The 18,704-nt window shown below is 35.7% G+C and overlaps 2 protein-coding genes across 2 annotated transcripts; one reads left to right on the forward strand and one right to left on the reverse strand.

Moving 5' to 3' along the window:
* The first annotated feature begins 5,180 nt into the window (after positions 1–5,180).
* Positions 5,181–8,266, forward strand: barc (RRM1_TatSF1_like and RRM2_TatSF1_like domain-containing protein barc). Its single transcript, XM_085948055.1, has 2 exons — positions 5,181–6,846; positions 7,993–8,266. Exons 1-2 carry the CDS (start codon positions 5,325–5,327, stop codon positions 8,064–8,066), a joined length of 1,596 nt encoding a protein of 531 aa, XP_085804181.1. The 5' UTR covers positions 5,181–5,324; the 3' UTR covers positions 8,067–8,266.
* A 2,775-nt stretch (positions 8,267–11,041) lies between these two features.
* On the reverse strand, positions 11,042–18,366 carry LOC147071271 (uncharacterized). The gene is made up of 3 exons (XM_085948054.1): positions 15,978–18,366; positions 13,226–13,417; positions 11,042–11,505 (listed from the first exon to the last, which is right to left on the reverse strand). Exons 1-3 carry the CDS (start codon positions 18,153–18,155, stop codon positions 11,425–11,427), a joined length of 2,451 nt encoding a protein of 816 aa, XP_085804180.1. The 5' UTR covers positions 18,156–18,366; the 3' UTR covers positions 11,042–11,424.
* Positions 18,367–18,704: the final 338 nt, after the last annotated feature.

Consider the following 18,704-nt stretch of genomic DNA (forward strand, 5'->3'; position numbering starts at 1 on the left):
ACCTGGAGGTACGCCTGGCTTAGATCTATTATTACTAGCCAGTCTTCTTTTTGTAAGACGGCTGGAACCTCGTAATGGTGAATTAGTTTGAATGGCTTTGGCTGTAGGAACGCATTCAAACGCTTTCGGTTGAAAACAGGGCATAGGATCCCGTCTTGTTTCTTGATAAGAAACAGGGTTGAGAGAAAACTGGGGGTTGGACCCGCTTCTTCTCGAACCCCTGAGTTCTTTAAATCCTCGATCTCGAGAGTGACCTCTGCTGATTGTTGCGTTTGAAATTCTTTCCGTAAAAGTAAAAAAGGACTTACAAATGGTGGTGTCCGCGCAAAAGGTATGCGGGCTACGGCTATTATTTTTACCAATGTTGGGTGGGGGTACACTACGCCATCCGGACTCCCCGAAAGTCTCTTAGGCGGGCTCCAATGTTGTTGGTCGTCCAGATGCGGACACCTCCGCTTAGAGTACGGATCCCTGGTGGAGCCCGTACCTCTGATGGAGAACTCCCTTCCCACAGGACGTCGCCCCTTGGGAGTACCCCGGCCATAATGTGAGTTCGAGGGCCTTCCGGGACTCTGAGCTCGGAGGAATCCTTGGTAGTGCCTCCCGAGTGAAGGTATCCTTATGTCCTGTTATGATGTTTTGAGGATTGGTTGCCCAATTCACTAACCCTTGCATACCCTTCCAGAAGCTGTTCCGTTAGGAAAACATCGCATTCTGGATGGCCGCGATGGTCCTCTCCGTCAGATGGTTAGCTGATTTAGACCTAACTCTACGACCGTAATGGGCCGCCAATAATTGTTTTTGGGCGTTGTGCCACTCATTGCCGGTCCCCGTGCTGAAATAAGGTAGGTACGTAACGAGGATACCTCAAACATCAGCATCTTAATCGACGCTCGAACGTTGAACTTTTCCTGCTGTAGCAGTTCTGCTTCGCCGTCTGGTATCCATTGCCTTTAGAATATCCTCCTCACGGTCATTAAGATGTTGCGCCATAATCACTGATCACTTAACGTTCACTTAACTATCACTTAACGGTCGTCCAAGATAATTATTTTTTTGATAGTTAGAAATGAAATATCAAACGCAACATCTAAACATTAAGAAAGCCAAATCCAGAATGAAGACAAAGGGGTCCCAAACTCCCTACATACAAAAGGGATGCGCGGGTATGACCAGTAAATAAAAAGGAAGGAATGAGCAACGACAAGAAAAGGGAAATTAAATCAGTAGAATAACACCTCACGCGAAGAAGGAAGAGCAAACCCTATCTCCAAGGACTTCAAAGTCAAATTCGAATAATATAGTCTATTTGAGTCGTATAGTTCCTATATACGATAAGTGCACTTTTGGTCAAAATTGAGATAATGATGACATTTTTTTCTACCGCCAGCGCTCCACAATTTGGTTCAGTTGATTCGTTCCTAAAAGCTATAAATTCATATGAAAAGAGAGTTTCGAAATCACGATGAATTCCTATCGGCGATAAATCCACGGTGCGGTTGGTTCCTAAGGCCGATAAACCCATGCGACCTTGTAGACAGCCAATTAGCATCGAGCATTTGCTAAAATCAACATGGCCGTTGTAGCAGTTCGCGTTATCAAAAGTGTCTCAAGTTTTTAGTAGAACTACAACGAAATAATGTTTGATCTTAGCCAGAATGTTGCTAAAGTGGAAGGAAATACATCAAGGAAACGATTCACCAATTAGGAATTATGGAAAAAGAACGTGGATCATCGGGAAAGGTATTAAAAATAAGACTATTTTGCATTAAATGTTGGCAAATACTGGGTGATTGAGAATTTCTCTCGAATTAAACAATTGTTTTTATTTTAGTTATTTCCGTGCTTTTTTGTAATTGTTCTACCTGCACAAAATAAAATCTGTGTGAATGTAAACATCCCTCGTTTCAAATAATGGTTTTTTAATAACTTTTTTTATAACATTTTTTTTGTTAAAAATTACTCGGAATACGTTTATTTAAAAAAAAAAATATTGTGATTACATTCTTGATGGTAAAAAAGTGTAAAAATTATACATAATAGGTACATTGTGTAAAAGTACATGTTGTTTTTTCAATGTATGCTTGATCCAGTGCAAGGGCCTAATGGGTTGGGCGAATAGCTAACAACCGTTCCTCGAAAAAAGGGTCTCTTAATATAACCTTCACTCTGTGGAGGTTCATATGCTCTGCTTAGGAGCGAAGACAGTAATTACATTTGTGTATCTTTTTCTACTATCACTTACCTAAAAAATCTTTTTAAGTTACCTAACCATGTTATATTTTTTTGATTTTATTTTACTAATCATTTGTCTATTAGATGAAGAGAAGACAAAACTTATGTTCGATTCGTTCTAATGTATTAGGTTTTATGATAATAAATAAATTTAAAAAAAATACGATTTTTATTTTACTGACGAAAATTCTCAGATCACCAATGAATGAAATCATTCTAACAAATTATTTTTGTATTTATTGAAATAATAATTGTTTTTTATTTACCTTATACTTGTCAACCACTTATCGTTAGCGTTGAGAAACAAAGACCGATAAGTCACACCTACTGGGTTCCTAAATACGATAAATTTGACAGTTAGTTCCAAATGCCGATAAATCCATCACTGTTTTGTCAATTTCTCCTTTACTGCTACGAAAATGATTAATTTTATTGTGAATATTTGTATAAAAACAACACACCACCATAATATAAATTCAATCATAGGTTTTCATAAGAAGAAGTAGTTTTAAATGAAAATATTTAGTTTGCCAACATTTTATCAAAGTGGACTTATCGTATATAGGAACTATACGACTCATTTTAACCTTTAGATAGCAACAAAAGGTGATTTTTTCTTCAAAATCTTTTGTTTTCAGGGTATCCACTGCACTGTTTTCAGAAACTGAATTTTCAGATGTAGGTATACAGAGTGTTTGCCTCAAACTATACATTTTCTTTCTCCTGGTGTGTATTTTTTGACTTCACTGACGCCTTTTTTGTCCCTGGGTTTTCTTATCGATATTTTTTCCCATGTTTATTTATGTTTTGTCTTACTTCCAGCTTTTTTTATTTATTCGATTCGTTGCGTTCTTCTCGTTCAAGTTTTTTTAATTTTTACCAAGGTTTTTTTATCCGTCTTTTGTTATCTTTACTTTGTACAATATATTCCTTATATTTTTTGACAATAATCCAGGGCTCGAAATTGACCGGAACGCACCGGAGCGTCGTTCCGGTTTACACAATCCCCAAAATTATCGCTCCGTCTCGTGTAAATATTAATTTGACCGTCTGAGCGAGATATGTCATATAATAAAAAAATCTAACACAGTCATTTTTTTAAAAATACATATATGTATAGAATTAGATAAGTAACAGTATTATTATTATCGTAAAATTATCAAGCGCTCCGGTTCGTAAAATTTTCCATTTCGAGCGCTGCAATAATCCGAATGGCATTATTGTTTCGCGTATCGTTTAATCTTTATCTCTTTGGACCGCGTACTTATGGTGATAAGCCGGGTCTACACTCGGGACTTTTCCATACGTCTCACGAATTGAACTCAGGGCATGCGTCGTCGACCTTGAAATCGGGTTGAAAATGGCCGCCATTTTGTGATGAAAGTACTAACGCACTGCGATCCGACCGGCTTGGATTTCTGTTCAACACCCCAGCAGCTTCGTATTTTTTCGGTAAGATTCGGGTCGTTCGTGGATTTGGCTGTCAGTTGCGTTGTCAATAAATGTATTTATTAGAGTCTATTTGATCATATTGGATGCATTTTAGTATTGGAATATTACGATTTTTTGCAAAATGTCGACTGAAATGATTACAATAGATTTTATTGAGAGTAAGGGCACATTGCGCATTATGGGATATAACCATAAAGACTATACGAACAAACTGAAGCGCAATGATGCCTACATAGGTAATATTATTGGTAGGAAAATTTGGAATGTCAGTTTTAGGGGTAAAAATAAAATGTTTACGGTTCTACTTTTCCAAGGAGTGCCATAAAACAAAGGGAACAAACAGTGGCGCTGGGGCTAACAAGCATGAATCCTCGTGGTTTGCATACGAGTCAAATGGCATGTCGATAACAGGGGTTAAAAATAAAATTGAGAGCTTGAGTTCGTATTTTTCAAGGGAGCTCCACAAGACTAAGGAAACAACAAGGAGTGGAGCTGGGGCTACAGCAAAAATTAACCCTCGTGGTTCTCATACGAGTCACTGTTGTGTTGAATCGAATATATTACCTATCTAGTTATAGTACCTAGGTATTCAATGACATACCTATTGTAGTATTGATGTGTCGTATTATGTATAACGCTCACGGTGGCCGCGCGGCTTAAGCGTTGGACTATTATGCCGTGGGTCCCAGGTTCAAATCCTGGGTCTGGCAAGTACACATATTGCTTTTCAATTTGTGTGTCAGGGTAAGACCTAATAGTTTGAGCAAGTGGCTGACACCATTTTGCCTTTGACATCCGTGTAAAGTTCTGAAAAAGGACGTTTTCATTCGATTCTGTTGCCCTCATTATTCCGAACAGTAGTCAGAAAATATATTATATCATTAAATTTAAATCTCTTCAACTTAAATTGATGTAATTTCATACAATATACCTAGTATAATTGTAATATTTATTTTGACAATCAGAATTATTCGTATGACGTTTGGGCATAGAATATTTTATTTGCGAGGGTGAATATCCATACAAGAATAAATATCATTAATGTAATACAAAGTGCACCGATAGATGACACTAAACTAGTTCCATGACTGGTTTTGTCGTTAGGACACACTCAATTATGCTTATTTATTACAAATATGATTGTGATAATAAGATTAAAAAAATAACTAATATAATTAAGTATTTGTTATTCCAAATTTTACTGTTTTCTTTTAACTTTTTACACTCGTTTCCCGTACGCTCCGTGGTGGCGCTGTATTACCGTGAATAATTTTATTCATCACCTGCGAATCTATTTCGATGTATAATCTATGACTCAACGAAGTGTAAGCTGTGATGAACGAATGTAGACAGTAAAATGGATTCATCTCCTCTGCGCATGCACAAAACTTCTCGGTGTAAAACCAGAATTTAAAAGTTGAAGAGGAAGTCGGCGTTGAAGTGACTAAATGGGGACGTAGCTATAGAAAGGTGGCAATACTGAAAGCATAGACTAATATAACTGAAAGTATATTGATCATAGATAATATACGTAAAATATTAGTCTATGGGTTGAGTAACTGACACATTGGGATATTTGACGTTTCTTCAACTTAAAAATGCTCGTGTAAAAGTTATTAAAATATATTTTAGTCACAATGACAGACAGAAAATCTAAATTCGGCTTTAAAATCAAGCTGAGCGAAGAAACATCTGAAAAGCTAATCCAGGAAGCGCAAAATCTGAAATCGTCTATTGTTGAAGTAATCGAAAAGAAAGATTTAAAAATACATGAAGATTTACCTGAAGTCAATTCGAAGCCGGTGCCGGCACCATCCACTATCGAAAAATCGAAATACACTGAACCTGCGTCATCATCCACAGAAAATGTGAATTCAGAACATGCTGATATTGTCAAAGATAACAAACAATCGAGCGCACCGCCGACAGCCGACAGTTATACTGAATATTCCCAATACATTCATTATGTAGGCGACGAAGCCATTTATACTGACCCCTCAACTAATGAGCAGTATGTTTGGTCCAAAGAGCTAAATGAATGGACTTCAAGAGACAATACTAAGGATAAAGATGTCTCTATCGAACCATGTCAACCTGCTGTTTCAATGGACAGTGACAATGCTCACGGTACTTACACAGATTCCGATGGTATAATAATGGTTTGGGATTATGACAAAAATGCCTGGTTTCCAAAAGTAGATGAAGATTTCTTAGCTCAATATCAAATGTCATATGGCTTCACAGATGCACCTGCAATTGCTACCCCCGTTATTATTGAGAGTGAAACAGAAGTTGTTGAAACTAAAGATTTGAAAAGGAAAGGACCTGAAGAACCTAAATGGTTTGAAATAGCCGAGGAACAAAACACAAAAGTCTATGTTTCAAATTTGCCTTTAGATATAACGGAAGAGGAGTTTGTTGACATTATGCAAAAATGCGGCTTAGTTATGAGAGATCCAAAAACACAGAAAATGAAAATTAAACTCTACACTAAACCTAACTCTCAACAACTAAAAGGGGATGCTTTATGTACTTATATCAAAATTGAGTCTGTTGATTTAGCTTTAAGCATTTTAGACGGTTATTCAATAAGAAATCATAATTTAAGTGTGCAGAAAGCGTCTTTCCAGATGAAGGGAGACTATAATCCAGCGTTGAAACCTAAAAAGAAGAGGAGAAAGGATAAGGAAAAAGAGAAAAAAATGCAGGAGAAGCTGTTTGATTGGCGACCGGAGAAGATGAGAGGCGAGCGTGCTAAACACGAGAAAGTTGTCATCATTAAAAACTTGTTCGAGCCGTCGTTGTTTGATAACGAGGTCCAATTACTATTGGAATATCAGCAAGACATGAGAGAGGAATGTTCCAAATGCGGTGAAGTCAAGAGAGTCGTGTTATACGATCGTCATCCTGAAGGAGTAGCTCAAATTACTATGAAGGAACCGGAGGAAGCCGACAGCGTTGTAAAATTAATTAACGGGAGGTGGTTCGGAAAACGGCAATTGACCGCTGACATTTGGGACGGTAAGACCAAATATAAAATGCAAGAGACAGACGCGGATATGAAAAAGAGAGTAGATGGATTTGGTGATTTTTTGGAAGATGACAAGAAAGCAGCGAAAGATAGTAAATCTACAGATGATGACTCTAAACTTATAAAAGGTGACAGTAAACCTTGTGAAAATGACAATAAACTAATGGAAGGTGACATTCAACCTATGGAAGATGACAGTAAACTTACAGAAGGTGACCTTCAACCTATGGAAGATGATTTTAAACCTATGGAGGTTGGCGGTGAACCTATAAAAGATAACACGGTTGCAACCTCAACAGACTAAGATAACTAATACCTACATGAATAAAATTAATCCAACTATAGTTTTCTTCTCCTATGCAGTCCTCTGAGAATTTCATTTCTGTCGCTGGTCTGAGTTGTTCCCAGTGTTATGGAGCTCTACAAGATGCGCAGGGTTTATACTAAGGCATTAGGAACCTTGCCTCAGCCAGCTCTGATGTTTGCATATTATTCACCGTGGTTCAATTATTTGATTTTTCTTTCTCTATCTTCTCGAGGAAACAGTTCAAATTGTTTTTGTGTCATTTGTACAATATAATTCCAATGAAATGTATTTGAACATACGGTTACGACCAGTAAAATGCTTCACTATGTTCCCAACCAGGGCTTGGAACCGTTATTTTTTTTGTTTCGGTTGAAGTAAAAAATTATATTATAACGGTTCAGTTCCGAAAAAAATAGCAGTTTTTACGGTTTTCCGTTCAGCTCTGAGTGGATGGTAGTGAGTGACCCAAGAGTGTAAGAGTACAAGGGCCAAGAAGTAGGGAGTAAGATCATGTTAACGCGCAGTGCTTGTACATGTACCGAACCGAAAAAACCAATGACATTAATATGGACGAAGCATTTGGAAAAAAAATGACTCACTTTTTTGTCGGGTCTGCCGAATGGGATAATCTGTTCTAACGCCATTACAATAAAGGTGATATTGCTATAAATTCCCGATGCTTTTTGTCGGGTCTGCCGAATGGTTCGGTTCGAGCGGGTTCGCTCAAATGAACATTGACACTAGAAACACTGTTCTAACGCCATTACAATAAAAGTCATATTGCTATAAATTTCCGATGCGTGATATCGCATAATGGAAATTGTGCGATATCTACCTATACATGTGCGAATTTACTTGCTAGCTACTGTATTGAGTGTGTTGTCCATTAATAATGTCATTGGAAAAAACTAACATTTTTTCCGATTCGGTTCCATTTTTCATTCAGAGAAAAATAACGGTTTTTCAGATTTTTGGTTCAGTTCCGGTTTGAAGCTCTGCTACCAGCTGTCGACAGTGGAATCCATCCATCAAGAACACTAACGTAGGCATAACAAGTTGAAGCCTGCATTTTTTTTGATTCAATTTTACACTAAATATTGAATGTCGTGAAATATTACTGTTGCCCAAAAACACTTAATTTGTGAAGCGTTTACTATACTAATTTTATTGTTGATGTATTACTACTGTAATAACTATGTTAAGCTCTAAAATAAGATTGTTACGAGAATGTTATATTTTTCAAATAAAAAACAAAAAAGAATTTATTGTAATTTTTTATTTCTATAAAAGTCAAGTGCTGGGTTTTTGTACATAGTATTGTGAAAATAATAAGTGACCATAAATAACATAAAAAACAATGTTTATAAATTTTGACACGAATAATCATTTGCGATGGCACAAATTTTGTTGGCAAAAAAAATAATAATTACGACAAATATGACACCATCAAACTTTTTTGTGTTAATTTAGAATAATGTTAATAAAACATAAATGGCAATAGTTGATCGCTTAAATGCAATTTTCAATCAGTCATTATTGAGTTAACAGCTTGGACGCCATCTTTTAAATAAATAACATAATTACTTATATAGAAAACTTTTGAATTGCTAATTATTTAAAAAAATTTCATTTTATACTATTAAAATATACTTGTGATTGGACATGCATTGATAATACACATAGAAACATTTTCACAAAACTGAGATAATTTATATTAAAGTCACCTCAATATTACAACTAGATAATGTAACTTGATTTTCACTGTTTTTGAGATAGCTATTGAATATGATTCTACATTTCCTTATCTAGAATATAATAAAATTAGTCAGATGTTAATGGGAACAGTATTAATTTTCTGTTTGAAAATGTTTGATAACTTTAAAACCATAAATGTATTAAATACATAAAATCGTCACTGTTCTGGCAGAAGACACTAATTCGTAAAAATGACATATTGAGTTAGTTATACCAAAATGTTCCTTATTTCAAACTTTACCGTCTGGAAACCTTCTGAATAAATAAACAGTCTTTATTTTAAAGTCATCCTTTTTACGATTACTTAATAAACTCACATGATCATTTCAAACATTTTAACAACTTCAAAGTCAAATTACTCAAAACTAGTATTCTCCAGTTAGTGTGTTCTGCCAGAACAGAGACGAAATAATATACAATATTTTTTCATACAATTGAATATTATTTAATTGTTCACAATTAGACAAGTACAATTTTCCATTTTTATTTTAAATAATAATTATAGCCAAGATTTATGTTAATCAAGTAAAGTTTAAATTTTATTTACCCAACAATGACCAAATCAGAGTTATGTATCTAGTTGTAGTATTGAGGTGACGATATATTGTGACTAATAGATTCAAGCAAGCACACTCGATTCAAAACTACCCCTCAAACGAACATAAATCTATACAAATTGAAATTTTTTTTCACAATATTGACGCCATAAGAGGCATGCCGTGCTGTAAAATCTTTGATAATTAAATATAAAAAAATAAACCTAAGTACGTATATCGATAATATAATGAAAGAATACAAAATGCACAAGAATTTTTTTTATATAAATGTTAAAAACATACATTAAAAACCTTACCAAACTAGATTTAATAATTATTCGAAAGATGATTTGTATCACAATAAATACGTATTTATAAAAGTAAAAATTCTTATAAAATATACATAAATGCTATTTTGTCTGCATACGAATACTAATGCTTCTAATCTTTATTTAAAAATTAACCTAAAATTATTTGCTTCAGAAAATTTAAATGTTGTTATATAAACTGTCAATGATGAACGAACGCTAGAAATGGAAGAACTTGGAATTGAAAATATATGGTTTTAACCGGACGGCAACATATCGGAAACCGCAAGACAAACACAAGTTTTGAAAGAGTTGTTCCTTAGTTGTTTAATCTCCCATTTTGGCGACATGCGACTGCCCACCAAGTTGTCCCGATATAGTAGCCGCAGATTTCTTTCTGAAGGGGTACTTGAAATAGATAATCTATGTGAACAAAACATGCACATTGTACACGACATTTGCCAAGAAATCGAGATTTAAATGACTGATATGTTGAAGACACTGGTGGAAAATGTCATAAAAAGGTGTCGGTTTACCAAATTCGATGATGACATTGTCCTATATGTATTACTTTTTTATTTATAGGCTAAATCTAGATGATAGATTAGTGATGAGAAAATCTCTTCACTGCTTTTCGACTTAGGATCTTCTCATGAACTCCAAGGTTTATTGCAATATCAAAAAAAAAATCTCATTGGGACAGCTCATAATGTGCAATGGATTTAGTCGTAGTTACTACTTAGTAAATCCATAGCACAACATGCATTGAAGAGTCAATAATATAGCACACTTTGTAACTGTTCGAAGTTTAATAATAAATTATTACAAATTTTTGTTCTAGTTGTTCATTTGGTTTTCCAGAAACCAAGAAAAAATTTAAAATTATCTTACTTTTTACGTGTATAATTTTTGTATAAAATGCCTGAGGGCGATCTAAATCTATTAATTAAAATAATTATGGAAATCTAATAAAATTCAAAATCATAAAAATAAAACAGAATTAGAAATATTCACTATACATAATGGGGATAACAAACTGTTGAAAGGCACTAAGCAACGGGTTCTCAACCCCCTTTTATAATAGCCAACTAACCTGCGATCCCCTCCCACATTTATGTAAAAGGGTATTTTAATATGGAAAAAAAGATATTAGAAATATATATAAAGTAAAATTATAAATATTGTAGATGATGAATCATATTTTCATCTATGTTTACATCTGAATTTGCAGTTTGTAGATTTTCTTTCACTCTGATTTTACACGTGGATTATTAATAATTGTTACATTTCTTCACACTGGATGTGCTTCTACTTTTAAATTAGCAAACATTACATTCAGTTTATTGTTGAATAATTTCTTCTATTGTCTTGGCCAAAAAATATATTTTTACTGACCATTCATTGTTGACATATTTTTGGTTCTACAATTATTAGTTTTGTAATTCTCCGATGTTCAGTGAACGAGTTATGTAAGATTTATATAAATTCTAAATTCACATACATAGATTATACACTATTGTAAATATGAAATTTTGTCCAATGAGTGTCAAAAAAACCACTAGAAAACACCCTGTGACACGCCTGGGGGTCGTGAGCTATAGGTTGAGAACCCGTGCACAAGATGTCTTCCATGGAATCAATATAAATGAAACAATGAAAAATTCGTTATTGCCATCTTGCATCGCACGACAGAAATGTCATTGTTCAGTGCTATTCAATAGTGTTGCCCTAAAGCAAAATTGTATACAAAAATAAATATCAATGTTTCCGAAAACACGTTCATAATGGCAAATATTTTCTTCATTCAATGCGCAGCGTAAACTCATCGACTTCTTCCAGCATGGAGTTGAAACCTGCAGCCCAATCATCAGCTTCTTTATTCTGAAACGTGAGAGCATAATCTCTGTTGACATATGTTAAAGATAAAGTTCATTGTACCAAATTGATTTATCATCCAGTGTCCAATCCAAGTACTTTTAATCTATTTTTAGTGTTAAAATATTCCTTCAGCGGGTGGATAATATGGACACCACGATCTAAAGGTAGGTAGGTACCACTTAGGTTATCTGTCAGTCATTTAGTCAACCAATCAAGGAGAGCAAATAGGAATATATTGTCAGATTACCAACGTAACAATTATGTGAATGTTCACTGAGACGGTATTTGATCCTCGTTTTTTTGCATGCTACATAACTACTGCATTGTGTGTACAAGACGTATGTTTTTTTCATATTTTGTTCTCTAAATTCTAGGTGAGTTTTATAAGTGATGGTGTCTTAAGCGAGGTACTCATTAGCGAGCTGTAACTGTGACCGTTGACCAGTATGGACACCAAATAATTAGTTCGCGAGCAGCTCGAGGCACGCTCGCAGCGATTGGTCATTTGTCATTTTTTGCCGTGAATCAAAGTGAGGCTCGCAGTCGCTCGTGGACGTTGAATGTGATACCCGTTACTCGCCGCGAACAGTGAAATTACTTAGATAGTGTTGTACATCTTTTTATATGGCTGCTGCTGACTGGGATGAGGAGAAATGCCTACTTTCAATTGATGTTTACAAAAATAATAAGAGTGTTATGGGACCCAAAAGACAAAAATTACTCTTGACATAATTCAGCTCAGAACGAACACTGCGGATACGGCAGCTCGTCATCGGTTACATGGAAATCATTGACGTCGCGTCCACATCTAGAGTTGATTACAGTATCTGCAACGGCCACAGTTATGGCTCGCTAATGAGTACCCGGCTTTACAATCACTGTCAAAAATTTAGCAATCGCAAAGATCCTCGCTGTGCTAATTATATGTTAGTTCCTGATGTTTTCGTGTCTATAGATAAAGAATAATCAAGACAACAAAATGACTAGTGACTCTCGACGTATCAGTTAAAAACCATTTAAAGATTGTTTATATGATGTTCATAATATGCTGCTTCACTAATACTCTTGTTTGCACAATATTAATATTTCTATATAGAAACAATCTATCTGTCTATTTACTACATCTGTGACTTCAATTCAATTTAAATACAATTTGTAAGTATAAATATTAGGGTAACATTTCTGTGAAACGGGTGCCTCCACAAAGTGGACAATTTAAATTTATACATCTCTTCTTCTTCGATCAGATCCGCCCCATAGTTGGAGCATATGGACACTAAGCGGCGCCTCCAAGAATCTTTCTTGCATCATTCCAGGTCATACCAGTATCCCATAGCTCCACCATATACACTCTATAGATAGTATTTAGTGACTTTCCAGGACACCGGAATCTGATTGGGTTGAAGAACAGGCAAGCCAGGATAAGGTTCTGTTCTGTCATCCGCAGCATGCGGCCGAACCAGGTTTAACGTCGTTTCTTTACTTTCAGCGTGGTGAGAGGCTGCTTGGTGTGTTCTTTGAGCTCCTCATTAATCCTAAAGTCATGCACTGCACACCCAGTATCCGTCGCAAACATCTGTTCTCGAAGCTCAGTATACGGTTGCTCTGAGCATTCGCACATTTGCCATGATTCACTACCGTAAAGTAGCAAATTATTAAAAAAATTCATTTGAAATCAAATGATGAGGTTACCCTATTTAATACAAAAATATGAAGCACTCACCTCTTTCTTAGACTTCATGTTTTTCTTTCGCTTAATCGGTTTTTTGGTGGCTTTCTTAGCTTTGTGCGAAGCGATTGTTGGATTTAAGCTGTCATCAGAATCTTCATTGGCGGAGTGCTCGTATTCTGAATTCCTTTCAATGTTGAATTTTACGTGAGGTCTTTTTCGTATCTCATAACTCCGCCTAGATGGCTGAAAAAATAAATTCACATTATTAATAGAATTGCAGAATATTTTAGGTAGAGGGTTTTTAATAAGTAGTTTCACATGTTTGTAGTCTTTAAATTGATTTGAGCATATTTAAATATGCATGTTAGTTTTTCAACCGATGTGCCACAAGTATTCTCCTAGTATGCAGACAAATTTTCTTGTTTTACCTAAAAACAGCATAATATAACAACAAACCTTCCAATAACCTACTATAGATATACGAGGGTGGGTCAATAAGTCCTTAGAAAAGCCGACAGGTGGCGCGACTAGTACTGTAAGCGGTTTGTTTTCATGCAGCGGCACTACCGATTCAGTATGCTGCGAAGTTTCAATCAGATTGGTCGGGTTGTTGTGTGTTTCTCGTACATTTAAAAAAAAAATTTGCTTGTGGAAAATGGAAAAATGGAAAATGGAGAAAATTGAGTTTAGAGCTGTTATTAAACATTTTAATATAAAAGGGTTAACAGCAAAGGAAATAAAAAATGAGTTGGATTTAGTTCACGGCATATCTGCTCCTTCACTTGCAACTATTTATAACTGGTTAAATGAATTTAAACGTGGTCGGACATCAACAAAGGATGAACCACGCTCAGGACGTCCTGTAGAGGTGACTACACCAGAAATGATCAATAAAATCCACGATATGGTGTTAAGTGACCGAAGATTAAAGTTGAGTGAGATAATTGAGGTTACAGGGATCTCAAAAGGTAGCGTCATTTCTATTTTACATGACAAATTGGGCATGAAAAAAATTTCTGCAAGATGGGTGCCGCGTTTGCTCACAGTCGACAATAAACGCAATAGGGTGGTGGCCTCTAAAGCCCTGTTGTCGCTCATGCAACGCAATCCGGATGAATTTTTTCGTCGCTTTGTGACTGTAGATGAAACATGGATACACCACTATACTCCCGAGACGAAAGAACAGTCAAAGCAGTGGATTGCGAAAGGCGAACCATGTCCAAAGAAGGCGAAAACTGTAAAATCAGCTGGTAAGGTTATGGCTACTGTATTTTGGGATGCACGTGGAATTATTTTCGTTGACTATTTGGAAAAAGGAAAAACAATAACAGGGGATTATTATGCATCTTTATTGGACCAGCTAAAAAACAAAATTGAAGAAAAACGGCCTCATTTAAACAGGAAAAAAATCCTCTTTCATTAGGACAATGCCCGTGTTCACACATGTTTACGATCAATGGCTAAAATTGAAGAATTGAAGTTCGAATTGGTCGACCACCCACCGTATTCGCCAGATTTAGCCCCCAGTGACTTTTTCCTTTTCCCAAACTTAAAAAAATGGCTAAGTGGACAACGTTTTTTTTCAAATGAAGAAGTCATCGATCGGACAAATGCTTATTTTGAGGACCTTCCGAAAACTTATTTTTCTGACGGTTTAAAAAAAATTGAGAAACGTCTAACCAAGTGTATTGAGCTCCAAGGAGATTATGTTGAGAAATAAAAAAAAAATACAAAAATAAAAACTGTTTTAATGCTTTTTTCTAAGGAATTATTGACCCACCCTCGTACCATCATAAATCGGCAGGTGTTCGAATTTAGAACTAAACATATTCCAGTATAAAAGTATTGAATTACATGTCAGATGTTAGCATGTGGCCCTCTCACTCAGCAGACAAATTAAGTGAATTACGTAATTAAGTGATCTTTGAACATACATAATTTTGAAAACACTTCTGAGAAAATATATATTTATAACCAATAAAAAAATATGACACCCAGCAGGAATCGAACCTGTGTCTCTCGGTTTTCACACCCACGCACATTGACCACACAGTTATATAGGTATCATATCTAATTGCGACAAATTTTAACTAATGGTCCTTACAACTTCTCTAAAGCAATTTCCGAAATGAGTTACTATTGGCAATCGGCTTTTGTATTTTTAAACCGAAGTAGGTAATTACATTAATTACTAACTGACGTCACGGATTTATATATTTTCTCAAAATTGTTTTCAAAATTATGTATGTTCAATAAACTTAATGTTACATTCTTAAATCTAGTGAATTATTAGCTGAATAAAAAAAATAGTTAATTAAGTGATGTGTTTGGCAGCTAATCTACAGGTGTATTATTGCAATGTGACTGACAAAAGTGTGCATCATTTTTGTTGGATCTCCACAGCTCACCTCCACTCTTCGCCACTGGAGAGTATTAATTTTTCTATTATCAATTCAACCACTTTAAAAACAATGTGGAATTAGTAATATGTATTGCAATACAGGCCCATAAAGTCTCTTTCTAGATATAGTCCAAACCGTTATAAGTGCAAGAACAATGTGGTTAGCGGCGTGTGCAACTCAAACGTATAACGTATAGTCTTTTTTGGGGCAAATCACACACGGTTATACGTTTGAGTTGTACCCGCCGCTGCCGTCCTGCTGCTCGCCTGTCACTGTGGCCGATCGCTAAGCTTCACTTATATTATGTTGACAGTCTTTTACTCAGGAGTTATTTTTTTTTTACATAAATTTTATTGTTATGTGCTGAAATAGTTAAAATTGGTAATGCTTGTGACTCTTACCTTATTAAAATGCACAAACTCTGGTTCTACTGGATCGTCAAACAGAGCGATATTAGTGTCAGTATTTTCGCTTTCCATCATTCCAGAAGATTCCGGAACTGACTCTTCCTCCTGGTTTGAACTGCTGGAATCATTACTCTTGAAAGTACCTTCATTTTCAACAATAATCTCATTCAATTCCTTTTCTTTTTCTTTCTCAACATGGCTTTCAATTATGGCGATAGCATTCACTGCACGTCTCGTAATTACTCTAGTCGGTCCTGATGGCATTTGATTCCTTTCTTTTAAAATGGCTCTCTTTGCTTTCGTCTTGATACCACCCCCACGAATCATATTGATATTTTTAAGCTTCGGAGCTTTAACCGGGGAAATATTTTCTTGATCAATCTCATCGGAATCATCAAATCCGAAACAGTTCTCTAAAGCGGGTTTATTTTTAACAGCGTTTGACTGACCGTCTTGCGGGGGTGGTAGCGGTTCAGAGGCAGCTGATGGAACACTACTCATTGGCAATTCTTCGTTGGTGGAATTACTTTTGGAAGGACTCTTCGGCAGAGTGGCGAGATATTCTTCGTAGCTATAATTCTCAGTGGAAGTTTTCGCTACATTCTTTTTATTTGTCTTCTTCATAGATTCTTCATAGAAGCTCAAAATACTTGTTTGTTTCAGGTTCTTTGCATTCACCTCGGATTCATAGACGTGTTGCGCACAATTTTCATCATCAGCATGATTATTGTTGTTAGGACAGGCCTCTCCTTCCATTATATTGTTTTTATCATCCAAGCCTAAAACATGGAATGTATCTCTTTGATATGATGGCGTCATGGAAGCTTTTACGTGGAAATTGTACGGCCATTTCTTTTGTTCATTGTTGTAATTGACCCGCCATGGACTAGCAGCCGGTTTCAGATCTCCGTGGATTATCATGCTGCTACTTGCGACCGGCATATCCATAAAGAAACTTGACTTCTGAGCGACATCTGATGAAAAATTTGACTCTGGTATGTCGTTGCAGTCATCATTGGGCAAATCTTCAGCATACACTGAATCGACAGGCGAAGGAGGCGGTAACATATTTAAAATTTCTTCATTTGACATTGGAATATAACCAGAATTCTGATCACTAGAAGTGGAAGGCTGAGGATTTTGAAAGAATTGGTCTTGAACTTTGGAAAGCACTTGTGCAGGTTTTTCTGGGGGTGGAAAAACAGCCTGCGGCACTTTTAATGTATCTTGTTTAGCTTTCTTTTTGGCGGCCAATTTCTTAAGTAGAACGGACGCTTGTATTTTTTTTAACTGTTCAAGGAGTAACTTCATGGCTGCGTCATTATCTTTCTCGGCAGTAATTTTCTTTTTCCTCGGCGGTGCTTTCTTTCTGACTTGTTTCTTTTTAGGTTTGGCAGGTGACTCTGTTGGATCAACTTCGAATTCGTATAGAGCGAGCCTGTCCACAGATTGTCTTTTTGAATTGCCGAGTGACAACTTTGATTTATAAATTGGTGCCACACTTGCGACAGTACTTTTAGTGGCCAAAACATTGTCCTGTGGTAATATTTTATTACTTCTATCGACCTCTAAAATTACAGAACTGTCAATTATTTTGGATCTGTTAATAAATGAATATTTTGAGTGAGTTGTTGGCACATCAGGATCGCATAATACTGGAGATACTGCTACTTTTTTAGATCTAGTATTTGTTGGTTTAGAATTTTTTACCTTACTATCAGAATCCAGACTTGTTATCTCATTTTCTATGGCTAACTTATCTATCAACAAAGGTGTTAAATCTTTCGCGTTTGAACTGATTTTATTTCGTTTGGACTGCGTCACTTTCGGTTTTACATGTTCAGCGGACAAAGGAGTACTGGAATACTTAGGTTTGCCTTTATTTCGAATGATCAAGGGACTTAACTCGTGATTTGTGAGTCGTGATGGCATTTTATGGTTTCTTTTTGGCCTAGTTTTGCAAGAATTCGCAACATCGCAACCCGGTGACGATTCATTTAAATCAGAGGCGGAATTTGTTTTATCTGCGAGAACTGGCCTTCTGGTCGCTCTTGTGGTAACCTTAGTCGATTTGTTTTGCTTTTGACACATTTTGTCTGAACTGTTTTCGTCTTGTTTGTTTTTAGATAGTTTAGACGTTTCTAATTTACGCGTACTTCTTAATGAGCGCATATTGTACTTGTTTTAACTTGTCATCCATGCACACGCGGGTTGAAACACCACAAATAACTCATTACGTATGTTTCGCAGCTGATAAATAAACTTTTAAAGTTGTAGGAAACCTTCAACTACTAATATTTTTCATATTAAAAAGTGTAGCTGTCAAATTCTATGCACAACAACAATTTAACCGCCTTTTTGAACGCCATTTATTTTCGATTTCGCTCATATTCGTTGCCAACTGTATCAACTTTTGTCTATGGCATAACATTTTTGTTGTGTTGATACTGGTAGTAAATTTAGGGGATTGGTAATAATAATGGAAATAAGTCGAAAATTTTAATACATTATTAATAGTACCACACACAGCACATGATAAGTAATATTTTGTCTATATTTTTATAAGACAAAATTATTGCTTTTTTATCTTTGAAAACTGCAGACCTGTCGCCCCAAAAAAACTTTATTCTATAGAATTAATTACACCATCAGACTCGCAGATCAAATTCAACGATCGTCGACTTCAAATAGCAATTAGGTAATAGGTACACTGCAGGGCTC

Source organism: Rhyacophila brunnea, unplaced genomic scaffold, assembly GCF_057557595.1.
Source record: "Rhyacophila brunnea isolate RB1 unplaced genomic scaffold, BYU_Rbru_1.0 scaffold_20, whole genome shotgun sequence".
Lineage (NCBI taxonomy): Eukaryota > Metazoa > Arthropoda > Insecta > Trichoptera > Rhyacophilidae > Rhyacophila > Rhyacophila brunnea.

What these genes read in the sequence shown, in the direction of transcription:
- barc (XM_085948055.1), top strand. Translation starts at nt 5,325, where the DNA reads ATGACAGACAGAAAATCTAAATTCGGCTTTAAAATCAAGCTGAGCGAA. An exon ending in TGACTCTAAACTTATAAAAG is followed by an intron (nt 6,847 to 7,992) that starts GTGACAGTAAAC and finishes ACGGTTTTTCAG; the next exon opens with ATTTTTGGTTCAGTTCCGGT.
- LOC147071271 (XM_085948054.1), bottom strand. Translation starts at nt 18,155, where the DNA reads ATGCGCTCATTAAGAAGTACGCGTAAATTAGAAACGTCTAAACTATCT. An exon ending in AGTTTGTGCATTTTAATAAG is followed by an intron (nt 13,418 to 15,977) that starts GTAAGAGTCACA and finishes TTATTTTTTCAG; the next exon opens with CCATCTAGGCGGAGTTATGA. An exon ending in ACATGAAGTCTAAGAAAGAG is followed by an intron (nt 11,506 to 13,225) that starts GTGAGTGCTTCA and finishes CTCACGTTTCAG; the next exon opens with AATAAAGAAGCTGATGATTG.